This window comes from Oncorhynchus gorbuscha, linkage group LG03 (assembly GCF_021184085.1).
Source record: "Oncorhynchus gorbuscha isolate QuinsamMale2020 ecotype Even-year linkage group LG03, OgorEven_v1.0, whole genome shotgun sequence".
NCBI classification, from domain to species: Eukaryota; Metazoa; Chordata; class Actinopteri; order Salmoniformes; family Salmonidae; genus Oncorhynchus; species Oncorhynchus gorbuscha.
Genome location: NC_060175.1, coordinates 80,606,546 through 80,625,941, shown reverse-complemented (window position 1 = coordinate 80,625,941; position 19,396 = coordinate 80,606,546). Strand labels below are relative to the sequence as shown.

General features: G+C 41.6%; 1 protein-coding gene across 1 annotated transcript in view; it reads right to left on the bottom strand.

Moving 5' to 3' along the window:
* Positions 1-18,224: 18,224 nt before the first annotated feature.
* Positions 18,225-19,396, bottom strand: part of LOC124032009 (ephrin type-A receptor 2-like) — a 39,841-nt gene continuing 38,669 nt past the window's right edge. The window contains exon 17 of the mRNA XM_046343944.1: positions 18,225-19,288. Coding sequence (XP_046199900.1) covers positions 19,180-19,288 — 109 coding nt within the window. The 3' untranslated portion in view covers positions 18,225-19,179. The remainder of the gene's footprint in view (positions 19,289-19,396) is intronic.

Sequence of the window (19,396 nt, the reverse complement as noted above, 5' to 3'; positions counted from 1 at the left end):
CTTGTAATTGAGAGTCCACCATAGGCAGACCTGGCTCCTGAGAGAAGACTGCCCACTGACCACAAAATGAGGTGAAAACTGAGCTGCACTTCCTAACGGAGACATATTTCAGTCAGATTAGACAGACCCACAAAGAATTTGAAACCAAATCCAATTAAGATAAACTCCCATATTTATGCCATCACAGGAGCAAGATTTGCGACCTGTTGCCACAAGAAAAGGGCAACCAGTGAAGCAGAAATACAAGCTATACAGTGCCTTGCGAAAGTATTCGGCCCCCTTGAACTTTGCCACCTTTTGCCACATTTCAGGCTTCAAACATAAAGATATAAAACTGTATTTTTTTGTGAAGAATCAACAACAAGTGGGACACAATCATGAAGTGGAACGGCATTTATTGGATATTTCAAACTTTTTTAACAAATCCAAAAACTGAAAAATTGGGCGTGCAAAATTATTCAGCCCCCCTTAAGTTAATAATTTGTAGCGCCACCTTTTGCTGCGATTACAGCTGTAAGTCGCTTGGGGTATGTCTCTATCAGTTTTGCACATCGAGAGACTGAAATGTTTTCCCATTCCTCCTTGCAAAACAGCTTGAGCTCAGTGAGGTTGGATGGAGAGCATTTGTGAACAGCAGTTTTCAGTTCTTTCCACAGATTCTCGATTGGATTCAGGTCTGGACTTTGACTTGGCCATTCTAACACCTGGATATGTTTATTTTTGAACCATTACATTGTAGATTTTGCTTTATGTTTTGGATCATTGTCTTGTTGGAAGACAAATCTCCGTCCCAGTCTCAGGTCTTTTGCAGACTCCATCAGGTTTTCTTCCAGAATGGTCCTGTATTTGGCTCCATCCATCTTCCCATCAATTTTAACCATCTTTCCTGTCCCTGCTGAAGTAGAGCAGGCCCAAACCATGATGCTGCCACCACCATGTTTGACAGTGGGGATGGTGTGTTCAGGGTGATGAGCTGTGTTGCTTTTACGCCAAACATAACGTTTTGCATTGTTGCCAAAAAGTTCAATTTTGGTTTCATCTGACCAGAGCACCTTCTTCCACATGTTTGGTGTGTCTCCCAGGTGGCTTGTGGCAAACTTTAAACAACACTTTTTATTGATATCTTTAAGAAATGGCTTTCTTCTTGCCACTCTTCCATAAGGCCAGATTTGTGCAATATACGACTGAATGTTGTCCTATAGACAGAGTCTCCCACCTCAGTTGTAGATCTCTGCAGTTCATCCAGAGTGATCATGGGCCTCTTGGCTTCATCTCTGATCAGTCTTCTCCTTGTATGAGCTGAATGTTTAGAGGGACAGGCAGGTTTTGGTAGATTTGCAGTGGTCTGATACTCCTTCCATTTCAATATCACCGCTTGCACAGTGCTCCTTGGGATGTTTAAAGCTTGGGGAATCTTTTTGTATCCAAATCCGGCTTTAAACTTCTTCACGACAGTATCTCGGACCTGCCTGGTGTGTTCCTTGTTCTTCATGATGCTCTCTGCGCTTTTAACAGACCTGTGAGACTATCACAGTGCAGGTGCATTTATACGGAGACTTGATTTTTTGTGTGTTTTTTTTTTTTTTTTTACCTTTATTTAACCTGGCAAGTCAGTTAAGAACACATTCTTATTTTCAATGACGGCCTGGGAACAGTGGGTTAACTACCTGTACAGGGGCAGAACGACAGATTTGTACCTTGTCAGCTCGGGGGTTTGAACTCGCAACCTTCCGGTTACTAGTCCAACGCTCTAACCACTAGGATACGCTGCCGCCCCACACAGGTGGATTGTATTTATCATCATTAGTCATTTAGGTCAACATTGGATCATTCAGAGATCCTCACTGAACTTCTGGAGAGAGTTTGCTGCACTGAAAGTAAAGGGGCTGAATAATTTTGCACGCCCAATTTTTCAGTTTTTAGATTTGTTAAAAAAGTTTGAAATATCCAATAAATGTCGTTCCACTTCATGATTGTGTCCCACTTGTTGTTGATTCTTCATTAAAAACTACAGTTTTATATCTTTATGTTTGAAGCCTGAAATGTGGCAAAAGGTTGCAAAGTTCAAGGGGGCCGAATACCTTCACAAGGCACTGTATTTATCAGTCTATTCATTTTCCCTTTTGTACTTCAACGAAACTCAGCAAAAAAGGACATGTCCCTTTTTCCAGACCCTGTCTTTCAAAGATAATTTGTAAAAATCAAAATAACTTCACAGATCTTCTTTGTAAAGGGTTTAAACACTGTGTCCCATGCTTGTTCAATTAAACATAAACAATTAATGAACATGCACCTGTGGAATGGTCGTTAAGACACTAACAGCTTACAGACAGTAGGCAATTAAGGTCACACTTATGAAAAGTTAGGACACAAAAGAGGCCATTCTACTGACTCTGAAAAACACCAAAAGAAAGATGCTCAGGGTCCCTGCTCATCTGCGTGAATGTGCTTTAGGCATGCTGCAAGGAGGCATGAGGACTGCAGATGTGGCCAGGGCAATAAATTGCAATGTCCGTACTGTGAGACACCTAAGACAGCGCTACAGGAAGACAGGACGGACAGCTGATTGTCCTCACAGTGACAGACCACATGTAACAACACCTGCACAGGATCCGTATATCAGAACATCACACCTGCGGGACAGGTACAGGATGGCAACAACAACTGCCCGAGTTACACCAGGAACGCACAATCCATCAGTGCTCAGACTCTCCGCAATAGGCTGAGAGAGGCTGGACTGAGGGCTTGTAGGCCTGTTGTAAGGCAGGTCCTCACAAGACATCACCGGCAACAACTTCGCCTATGGGCACAAACCTACCTTCGCTGGATCAGACATGACTGGCAAAAAGTGCTCTTCACTGACGAGTCATGGTTTTGTCTCACCAGGGGTGATGGTCGGATTTGCATTTATCGTCGAAGGAATGAGCGTTACACCGAGGCCTGTACTCGGGAGCGGGATCGATTTGGAGGTGGAGGGTCCGTCATGGTCTGGGGCAATGTGTCACAGCATCATCAGACTGAGATTGTTGTCGTTGCAGGCAATCTCAATGCAGTGCATTACAGGGAAGACATCCTCCTCCCTCATGCAGGCTCATCCTGACATGACCTTCCAGCATGACAATGCCACCAGCCATACTGCTCAGTCTGTGCGTGATTTCCTGCAAGACAGGAATGTCAGTGTTCTGCCATGGCCAGCAAAGATCCCGGATCTCAATCCCATTGAGCACATCTGGGACCTGTTGGATCGGAGGGTGAGGGCTAGGGCCATTCCCCCCGAAATGTCAGTGAACTTGCAGGTGCCTTGGTGGAAGAGTGGAGTAACATCTCACAGCAAGAACTGGCAAATCTGGTGCAGTCCATGAGGAGGAGATGCACTGCAGTACTTAATGCACCTGGTGGCCACACCAGATACTGACTGTTACTTTGGATTTGGACCACCCTTTCTTCAGGGACACAATATTCTATTTCTTTCTGTTAGTCACATGTCTGTGGAAATTGTTCAGTTTATGTCTCAGTTGTTGAATCTTATGTTCATACAAATATTTACATGATAAGTTTGCTGAAAATAAACGCAGTTGACAGTGAGAGGACGTTTCTTTTTTTCTGAGTTTATTTGGACATTGTTACAAGACAATACATAGCCAATAATAACATTTGAAATGTCTGTTTTGAAACTTGTGAGTGTAATGTTTACAGTTAATTTCTGATTGTTTATTATCTATGTTTCCCATGCCAATAAAGCACTTTGAATTTAATTGATATGGCTAAGTTGAAATCAGAGTATGGGAGCATGTATGATCTGAATGTAAGAGAAAGAAGAGAATGTAGGAGGAGGCTGACCTCTACTGGTGTTCAGTTACAAGTGCAGCATTTCCATAATTAAAATGAAATAACCACACACAATCACATGTACACACGCCCCCAAACTTTATGTCAAGGTTTTTGGATGAAACATACGCTGGGAAAATGTGTCTTCTGGAGTATTCCCAGAAGTGTCCATCATTGCCTTCCCTGGAGTGAACCAGCTTGGCCCTAAACTCGCCTCATGTCCCCTCCCCTCTCTCCCATAACCTGTCTTGACCCCCCTCCTTCTGTAAACCTCTTTCTAGGGAGTGTAGATAAACAGCTATTCTCAAATCCAGGGTCTAAATCAACAACTTTCTATTGTCAGTGTTATTACTGAGGCTTGTATTGACTCTCCACTTTCCTCTCCTCTGTCTCCAGCATGTTGACATGTTTGATGGAAAGAACACAAATTAAATCAGTAATCTAGGAGACTGTCGTTTTAACTCAGGAAAGTCAGATAAACAGACATCTGCAGAGTAGCACCATGTGAAAGATTCAATAGAATGTCTTTGTAGAATACTGATGTTTATAGCAGGCTTTTTGTTTCATTTGGTGTCTGATGTGGAGCTTGTTCCAACACTTCACAATACTATAAAAACTACCACAAAGAGGTGGTTCCACGCCTTCTGATTATACTGTAAACAAGGGACTCATGCTATGAGACCATTATGAGACAGTGTACTGTTTTTAGAGACTTTATTGGCGATAATAACTTCATTAGAGCATAGATTCTGAATGTTTCACAGGTATTGGCAAGGTTTGTAATTGTTTGTGTAAGGGCATTGTTACTTTCCTTGGAGAAAAAATAGATCACGAATGACAATCAATTAAACCTACGAACCTGATTACAAGAGCAATCAGTGGAGAATGACATTGGAATTTGCTTGATCAGACTGGGGACTAATTTGCAGAGTAATAACGACCAACAATTGCATTGATGGATTTGACCCGCTTTCAGATTTGGAAGTGAAAGCTCTGGAGAAAATGGGATTTCTTGTAAATAAGCTATTTATTTCAATTGAGTCAATGTTTGAGTTAAAGATGAACTATTTAGTTGTAATAAAAAGTGCCATAAGTTGTTTCTAAATGATGAAAGTCCATCATTCAAAGCTGTCCATTAAGACCTGAGTTTCTAACATTTGCTAAAATCCCAACTGCGCTCTTTTCAGAGTTCACCTACATAGGCCAAGCACAACAATATGACTACTGGGAAACATTTGTCTAAAAGAACAAAGTGTACAAATACGTGTCCACCACAGTAACCATATGATACTTCACAGGGAGGTGTCTGTAGCTTTCCCAACATGGATTGTTACGGGAGAGTTTTATCCCATCTGACTCGATGCTGCCGAAACATGCACAATGCCTTGTGTCTCGCAGTTCCAGGCCTCCTACTGTTCCCAACACAATGAAACCAAAACATTGACTCAAGGATTGCAGGATGGACAGAAAATGTTGAAAACCAATGTCTGCAGAATTCACTACTCTTTTTTCCCCTGCCACTCCCAATCTCGTTCTCTCCTCTTTCTCTCCAAAACCACAGGTAGCACTTTAAGCTCCACACGTCACGATGACAAACCTAAAATGGCCACCTTGTTCTCAAAAACGTGGCTTTTGGACTATGGTGCCTTGCCTGCAGCTAAATTGGCAAGGTCTTTCCAAGGCCACACTGACAGGAAATTGTATCAATCCAGAACTGGGATGAAGTAATGTCACTTGGTTCTTAAAACGATGCCAGAGCTGGGGGAGACCACCTCGGCCAAGGCCTAATCCTGAGCTGGATAACAGGGCCAGGCCTCAGGGCAAGACAAAGCCTCCTCCATTTGCCTCCTAATTGGTTTAAGGACTAATTATCTGCTGGGGTTCACGTTGTGCACCAATGATTACTGGCCCACAAAACATGTAGACACAAGGAAACATAGCAGTGGATGAATAGCAGATTGGCTAAAAGGACAATAAAGTTGGGAAAGACATGTCTTGCTGTGTGGGCCAAGAGCAATTGAATGATGAGCTTCTCGGTTTTGTTTTCTGTGAAATGTGTTTAACCCTGAGGGTTCGTATATCCAGAGGAGGGAGCAGCACTGGAGTGAATATTATTGTGGCTTAACGCATCATCTAAATTTAGAATTATTTATACCAAACCTGGGGCCCACATGTACAACTATACCACCCAGACTGTGTGTAGTTAAACTCAAAGCTTTTGCAGAGCAAATTCTTACTGTTAAGAACCACCCATGAGAATCCACACAGACAAAATATTCATACCCCTTGACTTACTACACTTTGTGTTACAGCCCAAATTTAAAATGTATTAAATAAATACACATTCTCACCCATTGTTTGACATTTTTGATATTTTATTGAAAATAGTACAGAAATATCTAATTTACTTAACTATTCTCTCCTGAGTCAATACTTTGTAGAAGCACTTTTGGCGGGAATTACAGCTTTGAGTCATCTTGGGTATGTCTTTATCAGCTTTGCACATCTGGATTTGGGCATTGTTCTGTTGGAACGTAAATATTTGCCCCCCAGTCTAAGGTTGGTTGCACTCTGAAGCAGGTTCTCATCAAGGATTTGCATGTATTTGACTCCATTCATTGTTCCATCTATCCTTACCAGCATCCCGGTAGCATGATGCTACCATCACAATTCTATTTCGGAGATCTACGGACAGTTCCTTAATTTCTGCTGTAACATGCACTGTCAAGTGTGGGACCTTATATAGACAGGTGTGTTTAATTCCAAATCAAGTCCAAACAATTGAATTGACCACAGGTGGGCTCCAATCAAGTTGTAGTGAATATCTCAAGGATAATCAAAGATTATTGGATGCACCCGAGTTCAATTTGGAGTGTCATAGCAAAGGGGTGTGAATACTTAATGTATATACAGTTGAAGTCGGAAGTTTACATACACTTAGGTTGGAGTCATTAAACTTGTTTTTCAACCACTCCACAAATTTCTTATTAACCAACTATAGTTTTGGCAAATCGGTTAGGACATCTACTTTGTGCATGACATAGGTAATTTTTCCAACATTTGTTTCCAGACAGAGTATTTCACTTAATCACAATTCCAGTGGGTCAGAAGTTTACATACAGTAAGTTGACTGTGCCTTTAAACAGCTTGGAAAATACCAGAAAATTATGCCATGACTTTAGAAGCTTCTGATCATCATTTGAGTCAATTGGAGGTGTACCTGTGGATTTATTCCAAGGCCTACCTTCAAACTCAGTGCCTTGACATCATGGGAAAATCAAAAGAAATCAGCCAAAAAAATTGTAGACCTCCACAAGTCTGGTTCATCTTTGGGAGCAATTTCCAAATGTCTGAAGGTACCACGTTCATCTGTACAAACAATAGTAAGCAAGTATAAACACCATGGCACCACGCAGCCGTCATACCGCTCAGGAAGGACACGCGGTCTGTCTCCTAGAGATGAACGTACTTTGGTGCAAAAAGTGCAAATCAATCCCAGAACAACAGCAAAGGACTTTGTGAAGATGCTGGAGGAAACCGGTACAAAAGTATCTATATCCACAGTAAAACGAGTCCTATATCAACATAACCTGAAAGGCCGCTCAGCAAGGAAGAAGAAACTGCTCCAAAACCGCCATAAAAAAGCCAAACTACAGTTTGCAACTGCACATGGGGACAAAGATCATACTTTTTGGAGAATTGTCCTCTGGTCTGATGAAACAAAAATACAACTGTTTGGCCGTAATGACCATCGTTATGTTTGGAGGAAAAATGGGGAGGCTTTCAAGCCGAAGAACACCATCCCATCTGTGAAGCACGGGGGTGGCAGCATCATGTTGTGGGGGTGCTTTGCTGCAGGAGGGACTGGTGCACTTCACTAAATAGATGGCATCATGAGGGATGAAAATTATATGGATATATTGAAGCAACGTCTCAAGACATCAGTCAGGAAGTTAAAGCTTGGTTGCAAATGGGTCTTCCAAATGGACAATGACCCCAAGCATACTTCAACAGTTGTGGCAAAATGGCTTAAGGACAACAAAGTCAAGGTATTGGAGTGGCTATCACAAAGCCCTGACCTAAATCATCTAGAAAATTTGTGGGCAGAACTGAAAAAGTGTGTGCGAGCAAGGAGGCCTACAAACCTGACTCAGTTACACCAGCTCTGCCTTGAGGAATGGGACAAAATTCACACAACTTATTCTGGGAAGTTTGTGGAAGGCTACGCGAAATGTTTGACCCAAGTTAAACAATTTAAAGGCAATACTAACAAATATTAATTGAGTGTATGTAAACTTCTGACCCACTGGAATGTGATGAAAGAAATAAAAGCTGAAATAAATCACTCTCTATTATTATTCTGACATTTCACATTGTTAAAATAAAGTGGTGATCCTAACTGACCGAAGACCGGGAATTTTTACTAGGATTAAATGTCAGGAATTGTGAAACTGGGTTTAAATGTATTTTGCTAAGGTATGTGTAAACTTCTGGCTTCAGCTGTACATTTTCAAAAATGTCTTAAATATTTTCCCTTTGTCTTTACAGGGTATTGTGTGTAGATTTATTTTGTTTTAATCAATTTTTAATTCAGGCTGTAATAACACAATGTGGAATTGGAATAAGTAAATCGGTATGAATTCTTTCTGGAGGCATTATATAAACGGTAATCAAACAGTATTCAATAAAATAGGTAAAAGTAATTCTGTAGTTCAGATTATTGCGGAAGCTGAGAATCTCGCGAGACTTTGTGCAATATCCTTCCCAGGTTCAACCAGCCAAGAGCTTTTGAAATGCTTCCACTGCAATATGTGTGAGAGTATTTCGTGATTATACCAAATAAAACCTTGTCAACATCATTACACTGCAATATTTTAAATCTGAGAGGACTTTATAGATGACAACGCAATGAAAGCAGGAAAATGGGGAAACGACTTAGGAAGAGAATCATTTTTAAAAGCCTGAGAGTAAGGGGAAAAAAAGAGAACTGAAAGACGAAGGAAGACCAATATAGACCAAATTGGAGGATGTGTTTTTTGGTCAGGAACCCATCTCTAAAATTAGCATGAATGTAAATTCCACAGTGTTGCCGGTTTTAAATCCACACATAAAAATGAGAGCTACCCAGAACTAGGTTTGCAAAACTACCGAGAATTCTGTAATTTTGGTAATTAACAGGTAATCTATGGCAATCTATGTTAACTTTTGTCATTTTTACTTGAAACATGAACATGAAATATGAACATGAAATAAAAACATATTCATATATCGTATTAATTGTTTGTATGTGTCAATATTGTCCATGGGTTTCTAGTGGATAGACCCTATGATTCAAGAGAAAATGGCCTAATTAATGAAAAAAGCATATCATCAACAATGGCATTATTTTTAATAAACTAATTCCAACTATTGACTTATTTCACAACTGCCACCAGTTTGGCACAAAAACATTGACATCAAAGACATATTGATATAGTAAAATATAAAGGATATTTCATGCTGAAACCCTCATATTAAACACAAATGGTATTAACTAAGTTGATGGTTTAAATTCAGGATAATGTTTTATTGCTTTGTTGTTCAATGTTATTTAAGACATTGTACATATGATAAGGCCACACAGAAAGCCATAGATAATGACAGACACAGTACCAAAAAGGCCACTACATGTCATGTGATAAAACTCCCCAAAAGACTTGAAAATTATACACATTCTGGTATTTTACTGGTAAACTTCAAAAGTTAATATACCCTGCCTTTGCAAGCCTACCTAGAACAAAAAAAGGAATGGACGAGAGAAGTCATATGTGAACAGTGGCATGATCGTTTCTTTCCCCCTCTCTTTTATAGAAGAACAGAGACATCTTCAAAGCCACAAAAAGGAGGAGTAAAAGCCACAGCCAGCCCACAAACAGAAGAATCCACAGGGCAGACTTTATTTTTACCATGTGTCCCAGACACAGGCATTGACTCACAGCCTTCAACACAATCACTGCATGTGCTATTGTGGACTGCAGCTAAGCCACGTATGACGTGTGAGTGCACAACTGCATGCATGTGTAGCACATGGGAATGTGTGAAACTTACTCCTCAGCCTGAAGTGTCTCCACTTGCGCTGCCAAATTGCTAACTATTCAGTGGCACCGACTGGTAAGATGCTTTGTGACGGTGGTCATGTGTGCTAGTAAAGCAGAGGTCCTGAGTTTGATTCTTGGTGTGAGACGAATTAAGAGGAAGTGGTACTCAGTAAGCAAGCAGTGTTACAAATAGTGCTAGGGACCTTGGATCTGCATATGCGCTCAACGCTAAGGTTGCTGTGGAGTAAGTTTGGTGGGTAAATTAAGCACATGGGCGCAACTTTGGCTTTAGAAGTGGGGGGACATATATATTTTTATCCAGTCGGATAAACACTCCAAACAGTCTACGCGGCCGCTCAGAGGCGCTGCATGATCCTAAAGCACACTGTTGCCATGTTTTGTATCTCATTCCAATGATAAAACTGGGGTGGGGTGGGGGGCAAAAATGCCATTTCGGTCCCCAGTGAAAGTTGCACCCCTGTGGGAATGTGTGAAACTCACTTCTCAGCTTGAAGCTGCTGAACCACTTGCGCTGCTGAATTGTTAACTTTTCGGTGGCGCTGGAAGTGGTACTCACTAAGCAAGCAGTGTGACGTCTGTTACATAAGCACACACCAGCTCGAACACACACCAAAGGTGTGCAAAATTAAATGACTGTATATACAAATAAACTGACAAGACATACAACAACTGTTGGCTTACATATGTTCTGACATGGATTACCACACAAACATGAATACAAACATTTAGCAAAGAAATAGCTTGTTATGGTTCTGCTCTTGCTTTTCCCTCTGGGAACATAGACAAAAGGTTCCACTTCATATGAGACACACTGGAAGGGTGGAAGACTTTCTTTCTTTTCTGTTCACACAAAGCCGTGACTATTTCTAGGTGTCACATTCGTAGATTACACACTGCAGGCCGAGACTAAGTCAAGGACAGTCATGCTTACATGACTATCACTGTGCCCACTCTGTCTACCTGTACTATTTCCTTGTTAGTTCTTTGTTTGCCCATTTTCCCAGCTAGACTAAAGTCTATCTAAATATTTACATTCCCTTTCTTGTATGTTCGTCTTATCTATAGAATGCATTACATGCTTTGTTACCTGCATCAATCAATCCCAGCTGATACATTTAAAATATATAGTGTCAGACCCAAGTGACTTTCAATACAAGGTCAACCTGAATGAGATTAGGAGAGGCTTGGTCAACACCAAGTGCAATTTAAAGGAAAGGGCAGGTCTGGGCTTGCTAGAATACATTGTATAGCAGTTTTCATTGTCATCTGCATGTTGACCATGACTCATTACAGATTTTAAATCTCGAAAAGCCAGTGTTACCAGTTGAGTAAATGGATGATGACTGGTCTTATTATATTAAATTTAACATAAGCTTAAAGTTCATGGGAGAAGTTCTGATACTACACGTTGGTGACTTCCCAAGGGAAAAGTCAATTCATTGCAGATCAAGATATCATCTCTTTTGAAACAAACAAAATCATAAAGTCTAACTTTTTATATCATTGTTTTTATATATACGTATATATATATTTAAATGTATTTTATTTAACTTTTATTTATCTAGGCATGTCAGTTAAGAAGAAATTATTATTTACAATGATGCCAAACCTGGACGACACTGACCCAAATTGTGAGCCACCCAATCACAGCCAGTTACAGCCTGTATTCGAACCAGGTACTGTAGTGATGCCTCTTGACATTGAGATGCAGTGCCTTAGACCGCTGTGCCACACAGGAGCACAATTTCAGGGGTTGTTAGTTTTTTTGCTATGAGAATCTAATGCCCTTTCCAACTCAAATTATTTAAATTACTGTATGTTGACACAGGAACTGCATTCATATCTATCAAAACTGGAATTAAGTTTATTACATTTACATTTAAGTCATTTAGCAGACGCTCTTATCCAGAGCGACTTACAAATTGGTGCATTCACCTTATGACATCCAGTGGAACAACCACTTTACAATAGTGCATCTAAATATTTTAAGGGGGGGTGAGAAGGATTACTTTATCCTATCCTAGGTATTCCTTGAAGAGGTGGGGTTTCAGGTGTCTCCGGAAGGTGGTGATTGACTCCGCTGTCCTGGCGTCGTGAGGGAGTTTGTTCCACCATTGGGGAGCCAGAGCAGCGAACAGTTTTGACTGGGCTGAGCGGGAACTGTACTTCCTCAGTGGTAGGGAGGCGAGCAGGCCAGAGGTGGATGAACGCAGTGCCCTTATTTGGGTGTAGGGCCTGATCAGAGCCTGGAGGTACTGAGGTGCCGTTCCCCTCACAGCTCCGTAGGCAAGCACCATGATCTTGTAGCGGATGCGAGCTTCAACTGGAAGCCAGTGGAGAGAGCGGAGGAGCGGGGTGACGTGAGAGAACTTGGGAAGGTTGAACACTAGACGGGCTGCGGCGTTCTGGATGAGTTGTAGGGGTTTAATGGCACAGGCAGGGAGCCCAGCCAACAGCGAGTTGCAGTAATCCAGACGGGAGATGACAAGTGCCTGGATTAGGACCTGCGCCGCTTCCTGTGTGAGGCAGGGTCATACTCTGCGGATGTTGTAGAGCATGAACCTACAGGAACGGGCCACCACCTTGATGTTAGTTGAGAACGACAGGGTGTTGTCCAGGATCACGCCAAGGTTCTTAGTGCTCTGGGAGGAGGACACAATGGAGTTGTCAACCGTGATGGCGAGATCATGGAACGGGCAGTCCTTCCCCGGGAGGAAGAGCAGCTCCGTCTTGCCGAAGTTCAGCTTGAGGTGGTGATCAGTCATCCACACTGATATGTCTGCCAGACATGCAGAGATGCAATTCGCCACCTGGTCATCAGAAGGGGGAAAGGAGAAGATTAATTGTATGTCGTCTGCATAGCAATGATAGGAGAGACCATGTGAGGTTATGACAGAGCCAAGTGACTTGGTGTATAGCGAGAATAGGAGAGGGCCTAGAACAGAGCCCTGGGGGACACCAGTGGTGAGAGCGCGTGGTGAGGAGACAGATTCTCGCCACGCCACCTGGTAGGAGCGACCTGTCAGGTAGGACGCAATCCAAGCGTGGGCCACGCCGGAGATGCCCAACTCGGAGAGGAGGATCTGATGGTTCACAGTATCGAAGGCAGCCGATAGGTCTAGAAGGATGAGAGCAGAGGAGAGAGAGTTAGCTTTAGCGGTGCAGAGCGCCTCCGTGATACAGAGAAGAGCAGTCTCAGTTGAATGACTAGTCTTGAAACCTGACTGATTTGGATCAAGAAGGTCATTCTGAGAGAGATAGCGGGAGAGCTGACCAAGGACGGCACGTTCAAGAGTTTGGAGAGAAAAGAAAGAAGGGATACTGGTCTGTAGTTGTTGACATCGGAGGGATCGAGTGTAGGTTTTTTCAGAAGGGGTGCAACTCTCGCTCTCTTGAAGACGGAAGGGACGTAGCCAGCGGTCAGGGATAAGTTGATGAGCGAGGTGAGGTAAGGGAGAAGGTCTCTGGAAATGGTCTGGAGAAGAGAGGAGGGGATAGGGTCGAGCGGGCAGGTTGTTGGGCGGCCGGCCGTCACAAGACGCGAGATTTCATCTGGAGAGAGAGGGGAGAAAGAGGTCAGAGCACAGGGTAGGGCAGTGTGAGCAGAACCAGCGGTGTCGTTAGACTTAGCAAACGAGGATCGGATGTCGTCGACCTTCTTTTCAAAATGGTTGACGAAGTCATCTGCAGAGAGGGAGGAGGTGGGGTTTATGTTATACACAACTCTTTAATATAAGGAAACACATGTTTGTGACTCAAAATGTGTGTAAATATAATATGAACAGCCATATTAAATTTACATCCAGGTTTAATTTAAAAATCCCTTCCGCTGTAGCCTATAAAACATAAATATAAACTTTGATACAGAAAAACAAAATTCTCAGTACTGTGTGTAAACTACATCACCAAGTGGACAATGCAAAATTAAAATCAAATTTCAGGCTTAAGTTAAGGTAAGTGGTGTTTTGGAGTGTCAATCAGTCAACAGAAATTAATTACATTATATATTGTATTGTAATTTTCACTGTACTATGTATTAGGTCTAGATAGTGTGTACTGTGCATTCAGGAGGTATTCAGACCCCTTGACTTTTTCCACATTTTGTTACGTTACAGCCTTATTTTAAAATGGATCAAGTTTTTTTTAAATCCTCATCAACCTACACACAATAACCCATAACAACAAAGCAAAAACAGATTTTTATAAAATGTTGCAAAATGTATTAGAAATGAAAAACAGAAATACCTTATTTACATAAAAGTATTGAGAACCTTTTGCTATGAGACACCAAATTAAGCTCAGGTGCATCCTGTTTCCATTGATCATCCTTAAGATGTTTCTACAACTTGGAGTCCACCTGTGGTAAATTCAATTGATTGGATATGATTTGTAAAGGCACACACCTGTCTATGTAAGGTCCCACAGTTGACAGTGCATGTTAGAGCTAAAACCAAGCCATGAGGTGGAAGAAATTGTCCATAGAGCACAGGATTGTGTCGAGGCACAGATCTGGGGAAGGGTATATAAAAAAAAAGACTGCAGCATTGAAGATCCCCAAGAACACAGTGGCCTCCATCATCCTTAAATGGAAGAAGTTTGGAACCACCTAGACTCTTGCTAGAACTGGCCGCCACGCCAAACTGAGCAATTGGGGGAGAAGGGCCTTGGTCAGGGAGGTGACCAAGAACCCGATGGTCACTGACAGAACTCCAGAGTTCCTCTGTGGACATGGAATAACCTAACCGAAGGACAACCATCTCTGCAGCACTCCACCAATCAGGCCTTTATGGTAGTGGCCAGACGGAAGCCACTCCTCAGTAAAAAAAAAATCACATGACAGCCCGCTTGGAGTTTTCCAAAAAGCACCTAAAGGACTCTCAGAACTATGAGAAATTAAATTCTCTGGTCTGATGAAACCAATATTGAACACTTTGGCCTGAAACCCAAGTGTCATGTCTGGAGGAAACCAGGCACCGCTCATTACCTGGCCAATACCATCCCTTCAGTAAAGCATGGTGGCAGCATCATGCTGGGATGATGTTTTCCAGCGGCAGGGACTGAGACACTAGTCAGGATCGAGGGAAAGATGAGCGAAGCAAAGTACAGATGGAGAGATCCTTTATGAAAACCTACTCTAGAGAGCTCAGGACCTCTAACTGGGGCGAAAGTTTACCTTCCAACAGGACGACCTTAAGCAAACAGCCAAGACAACGAGGGAATGGCTTAGGTCTCAATGTCCTTGAGTGGCCCAGCCAGAGCCTAGACTTGAACCCGATAGAACATCTCTGGAGAGACCTGAAAATAGCTGTGCAGCGATACACCCCATTCAACCTGACAAAGCTTGAAAGGATCTGCAGAAAATAATGAGAAACTAAGAATTCCAAATCTCTCTGCAATTAACAGCTAGTTTTCCCCTCACCACTCCCAGACATTCTTAACAAAACTCTTGGTTGAGATATTGCTCTTTGTTAAGAATACATTTTTTTCTTCTTTAAAAAAACAACAAAACATTTACTTGAAAACCACAGTTAATGATTTGATATTGAGATAAAACAGCTGTATTGGGGGCTTTAAAAAGGCAAATTATACAAAAGACAAAAATGTAAATCAATAAACCAGGAAAAAAATCCCTTTTACAAATGGAAATTTAGTAATCTAATAATGTTCACAAGACATATGAAACAAGGACCATCATATTTTCGTGAAATTAGACAGTCCAAAATGTTACATAAAAAAATTCAAGTCGTGAAGAGAGAGTAAACTGATTTTCAGTCTTCTTTTAAGAGCATTGGGGTACATTATGAACACTGTCTTTTGGATATAGACTAGTCCCAGACCTGTTTGTGCTCTTGCCAACTCCATTGATGTCATTGTTTGGTGTGAGTTGACGAGCACAAGCAGATCTGGGGGACAAAATGTGGATATGCATGAGCTGGTCAATAAAGACGGAAGGAAATGTATACTTTCTTGGCATTACCAGAAACAGCCACTATCAATGGAATGCAATCAGAGGAAAAATAATACACCAAGCTTACTAGTATATCTGCATTGTCAAAGCAAATAGTTTCATCCCACAAAAATGTTGTTACTGAACACCATATAAGAAATCTGGATAATGCAATTGGAATAAGAATAGTTTCCAAGTTCTGATTTTTTTATTTTATTTATTTTTTATTTTTTTAAAATACTTTTTTACTGTCACTTTGAAATTGCATATCAAACTACACATTACACTGTCACAAAGCATTTCTAACCCTCCGAAATTCTACTTTTTTAGGCATTTGTATTTTCAACTAACTTTGAAAAAAAGGCACACACTCAATGTATTCCTGGCTTGAAGCTTGACAATACATTACATTACATTTAAGTCATTTAGCAGACGCTCTTATCCAGAGCGACTTACAAATTGGTGCATTCACCTTATGACATCCAGTGGGACAGTCACTTAACAACCTTTCCAAATGAAATTCATCATTATTAATAATTCTTTCTGCATCATTTTATTTCAAATGTGATCTTCCTATGGCATAATGACAATAAAAATGGCAAGTTAGATCTTTTAGATGAGACAACTTAACCCAATTGTTACTCATTTAAGTGCTACACAATATACAGTGCATTCGGACAGTATTCAAACCCCTTGACTTTTTCCCCTTTTTGTTACGTAACAAACTTTTTCTAAAATTGATTAAATCATTTTTTTCATCATTAATCTAAGCACAATACCCCATAATGACAAAGCAAATATAATTTATTTCAAATGTATAAAAAAAATGTTTTTAAATACATTTATTTTGTTGAAGCACCTTTGGCAGCGAATACAGCCTTGAGTCTTCTTAGGTTTGACTCTACAAGCTTGGCACACCTGTATTTGGAGAGTTTCTCTCATTCCTCTCTGCAGATCCTCTCAAGATCTGTCAGGTTGGATGGGGAGCGATGCTGCACAGCTATTTTCAGGTCTCTCCAGAGATGTTTTGATCGGTTTCAAGTTCTAGCTCTGGCTGGGCCACTCATAGCCATTCAGAGACTTGCCCCGAAGCCACTCCTGCGTTGACTTGGCAGTGTACTTAGGGTTGTTGTCCTGCTGGAAGGTGAACCTTCAGCCCAGTCTGAGGTCCTGAGTGCTCTGGAGCAGGTTTTCATCAAGAATCTCTGTACTCACTGGGTGATTAGTGAGATATACCTGCTGGAGCGCGTGCTAAGGGAGGGTGCTGCTATGGTGACCAGTGAGCGGAGATAATGCAGGGCTTTACCTAGCAGAGATTTGTTGATGACCTGGAGCCAGTGGGTTTGGCAACGAGTATGAAGCGAGGGCCAGCCAACGAGAGCATACAGGTCACAGTGGTGGGTAGTATATGGGGCTTTGGTGACAAAACGGATGGCACTGTGATAGACTGTATCTAATATGTTGAGTAGAGTATTGGAGACTATTTTGTAAATGACATCGCCGAAGTCGAGGATCGGTAGGATGGTCAGTTTTACGAGGGTATGTTTGGCAGCATGAGTGAAGGATGCTTTGTTGCAAAATAGGAAGCCGATTCTAGATTTAATTTTGGATTGGAAATATTTAATGTGAGTCTGGAAGGAGAGTTTACAAACTAACCAGACACCTAGGCATTTGTAGTTGTCCGCATATTCTAATTCAGAACCGTCCAGAGTAGTGATGCTGGACGGGCGGGCAGGTGCGGGCAGCGAACAGTTGAAGAGCATGCATTTAGTTTTACTTGCATTTAAGAGCAGTTGGAGGCCACGGAAGGAGAGTTGTATGGCATCGAAGCTCATCTGGAGTTTAGTTAACGCAGTGTTCAAAAAAGGGCCAGAGGTATACAGAATCGTGCCGTCTGCGTAGAGGTGGATCAAAGAATCACCAGCAGCGAGAGCGACATCATTGATGTTTACAGAGAAGAGAGTCGGCCCGAGAATTGAACCCTGTGGCACTCCCATAGAGACTGCCAGAGGTCCGGACAACAGGCCCTCCAATTTGACACACTGAAATCTGTCTGAGAAGTAGTTGGGGAACCAGGTGAGGCAGTCATTTGACAAACCTTGGCCAGGTTGATGAATACGGCTGCACAGTAATGTCTCTTATCGATGGCGGTTATGATATCATTTAGGACCTTGAGCGTGGCTGAGGTGCACCCATGACCAGCTCTGAAACCAGATTGCATAGCGGAGAAGGTACGGTGAGATTCGAAATGGTCGGTAATCTGTTAACTTGGCTTTCAAAGACCTTAGAAAGGCAGGGGCTTATGAGACTCGAAATTGAACTCCGGTGCATCCTGTTTCCAAAGGGTTTTCGTTTTGTCATTATGGGGTATTGTGTGTAGATTGTTGAGGAAAAATTATATTTGATAAATTTTAGAATAAGGCTGTAAAGTAACAAAATGTGGAAAAAGTCAAGGGGTCTGAATACTTTCCGAAGGCGCTGTAAGTGATGTTCTTTGTTGCAATCTATCAATACAAGCCTTTACAGCATGTTAAACTGAACATGATGAGTACCTCATATCTTTTCACACTGTTTTTATATAAACTCAAATTCATATGATAGTTTAACATCTGAATTAAGCCCACATAAGGCATAACAGTAGCCAACAACAGCCCAACCTGGACTTTAAGACAATAACCTCAAGACTGGCATATACCAGTGCCCCATGTTAACTTATGGCCAGTCCACTCTCTGCTTCGAGTCCATTTTCATTAGTTTAGCAAGAGATTACGCCGACCAGAATGCATTTCACTCAGTGAATTGCAATGGCATCGGCAACACCAGACTCATTCCGAAAAGGGCACAGCAGTCCACGTCACACAAAGAATCATATTAGTTGAACTAAGTATAAGTGGTTGTGTCACTTTTTTCATTTTATCTTCTCAATATTGGGTGCTAGAGATGGAAGCATGCATCGCAAAAATATATAAAACAAAGATTGAGCAATGAACTGTATCTGTACAATGGAGATGGATAATAAAAAATATATACAGTATAATATACACAGTCTAATTAATACATCTATTGCTGTATAAATTCAAAAATATTAGCAATCACTTAACAAGTCTGTTACAAATCTCCAAGAATGTACAATATGTCAGTCTCTTTTGGCTGGACCATGTTCCTACGACGTGTTCAGTTTGGTTCTGCCTGTCCAAAGCCGTTCCCGCAGCTCTGCTCAAGTCCAGTCCAACACAGAGTTCAATATTCAGTCAGAGTGTTGCCCGCTTTAGTGCCGATTCAAATTCCTGTACCACTAGTATTGAGTCACACTGCAAATACACTCAGGGTGCTGGTCTGGTCTTTCAAGCCCAGGATGCTATATGCAATTCTCTTCAGGTGGCCGGGCAGTCTTACGCCAATGTTCTTGATATCCCTTTGAAAAAGAAGACGAGAGAGATTGAGAGAGTCATTGGATAGCAACGGGGGAATTCACGTCTTGACTTGGTTCAGATTCCTTTCATGTCACGTGTCAAACTCATTC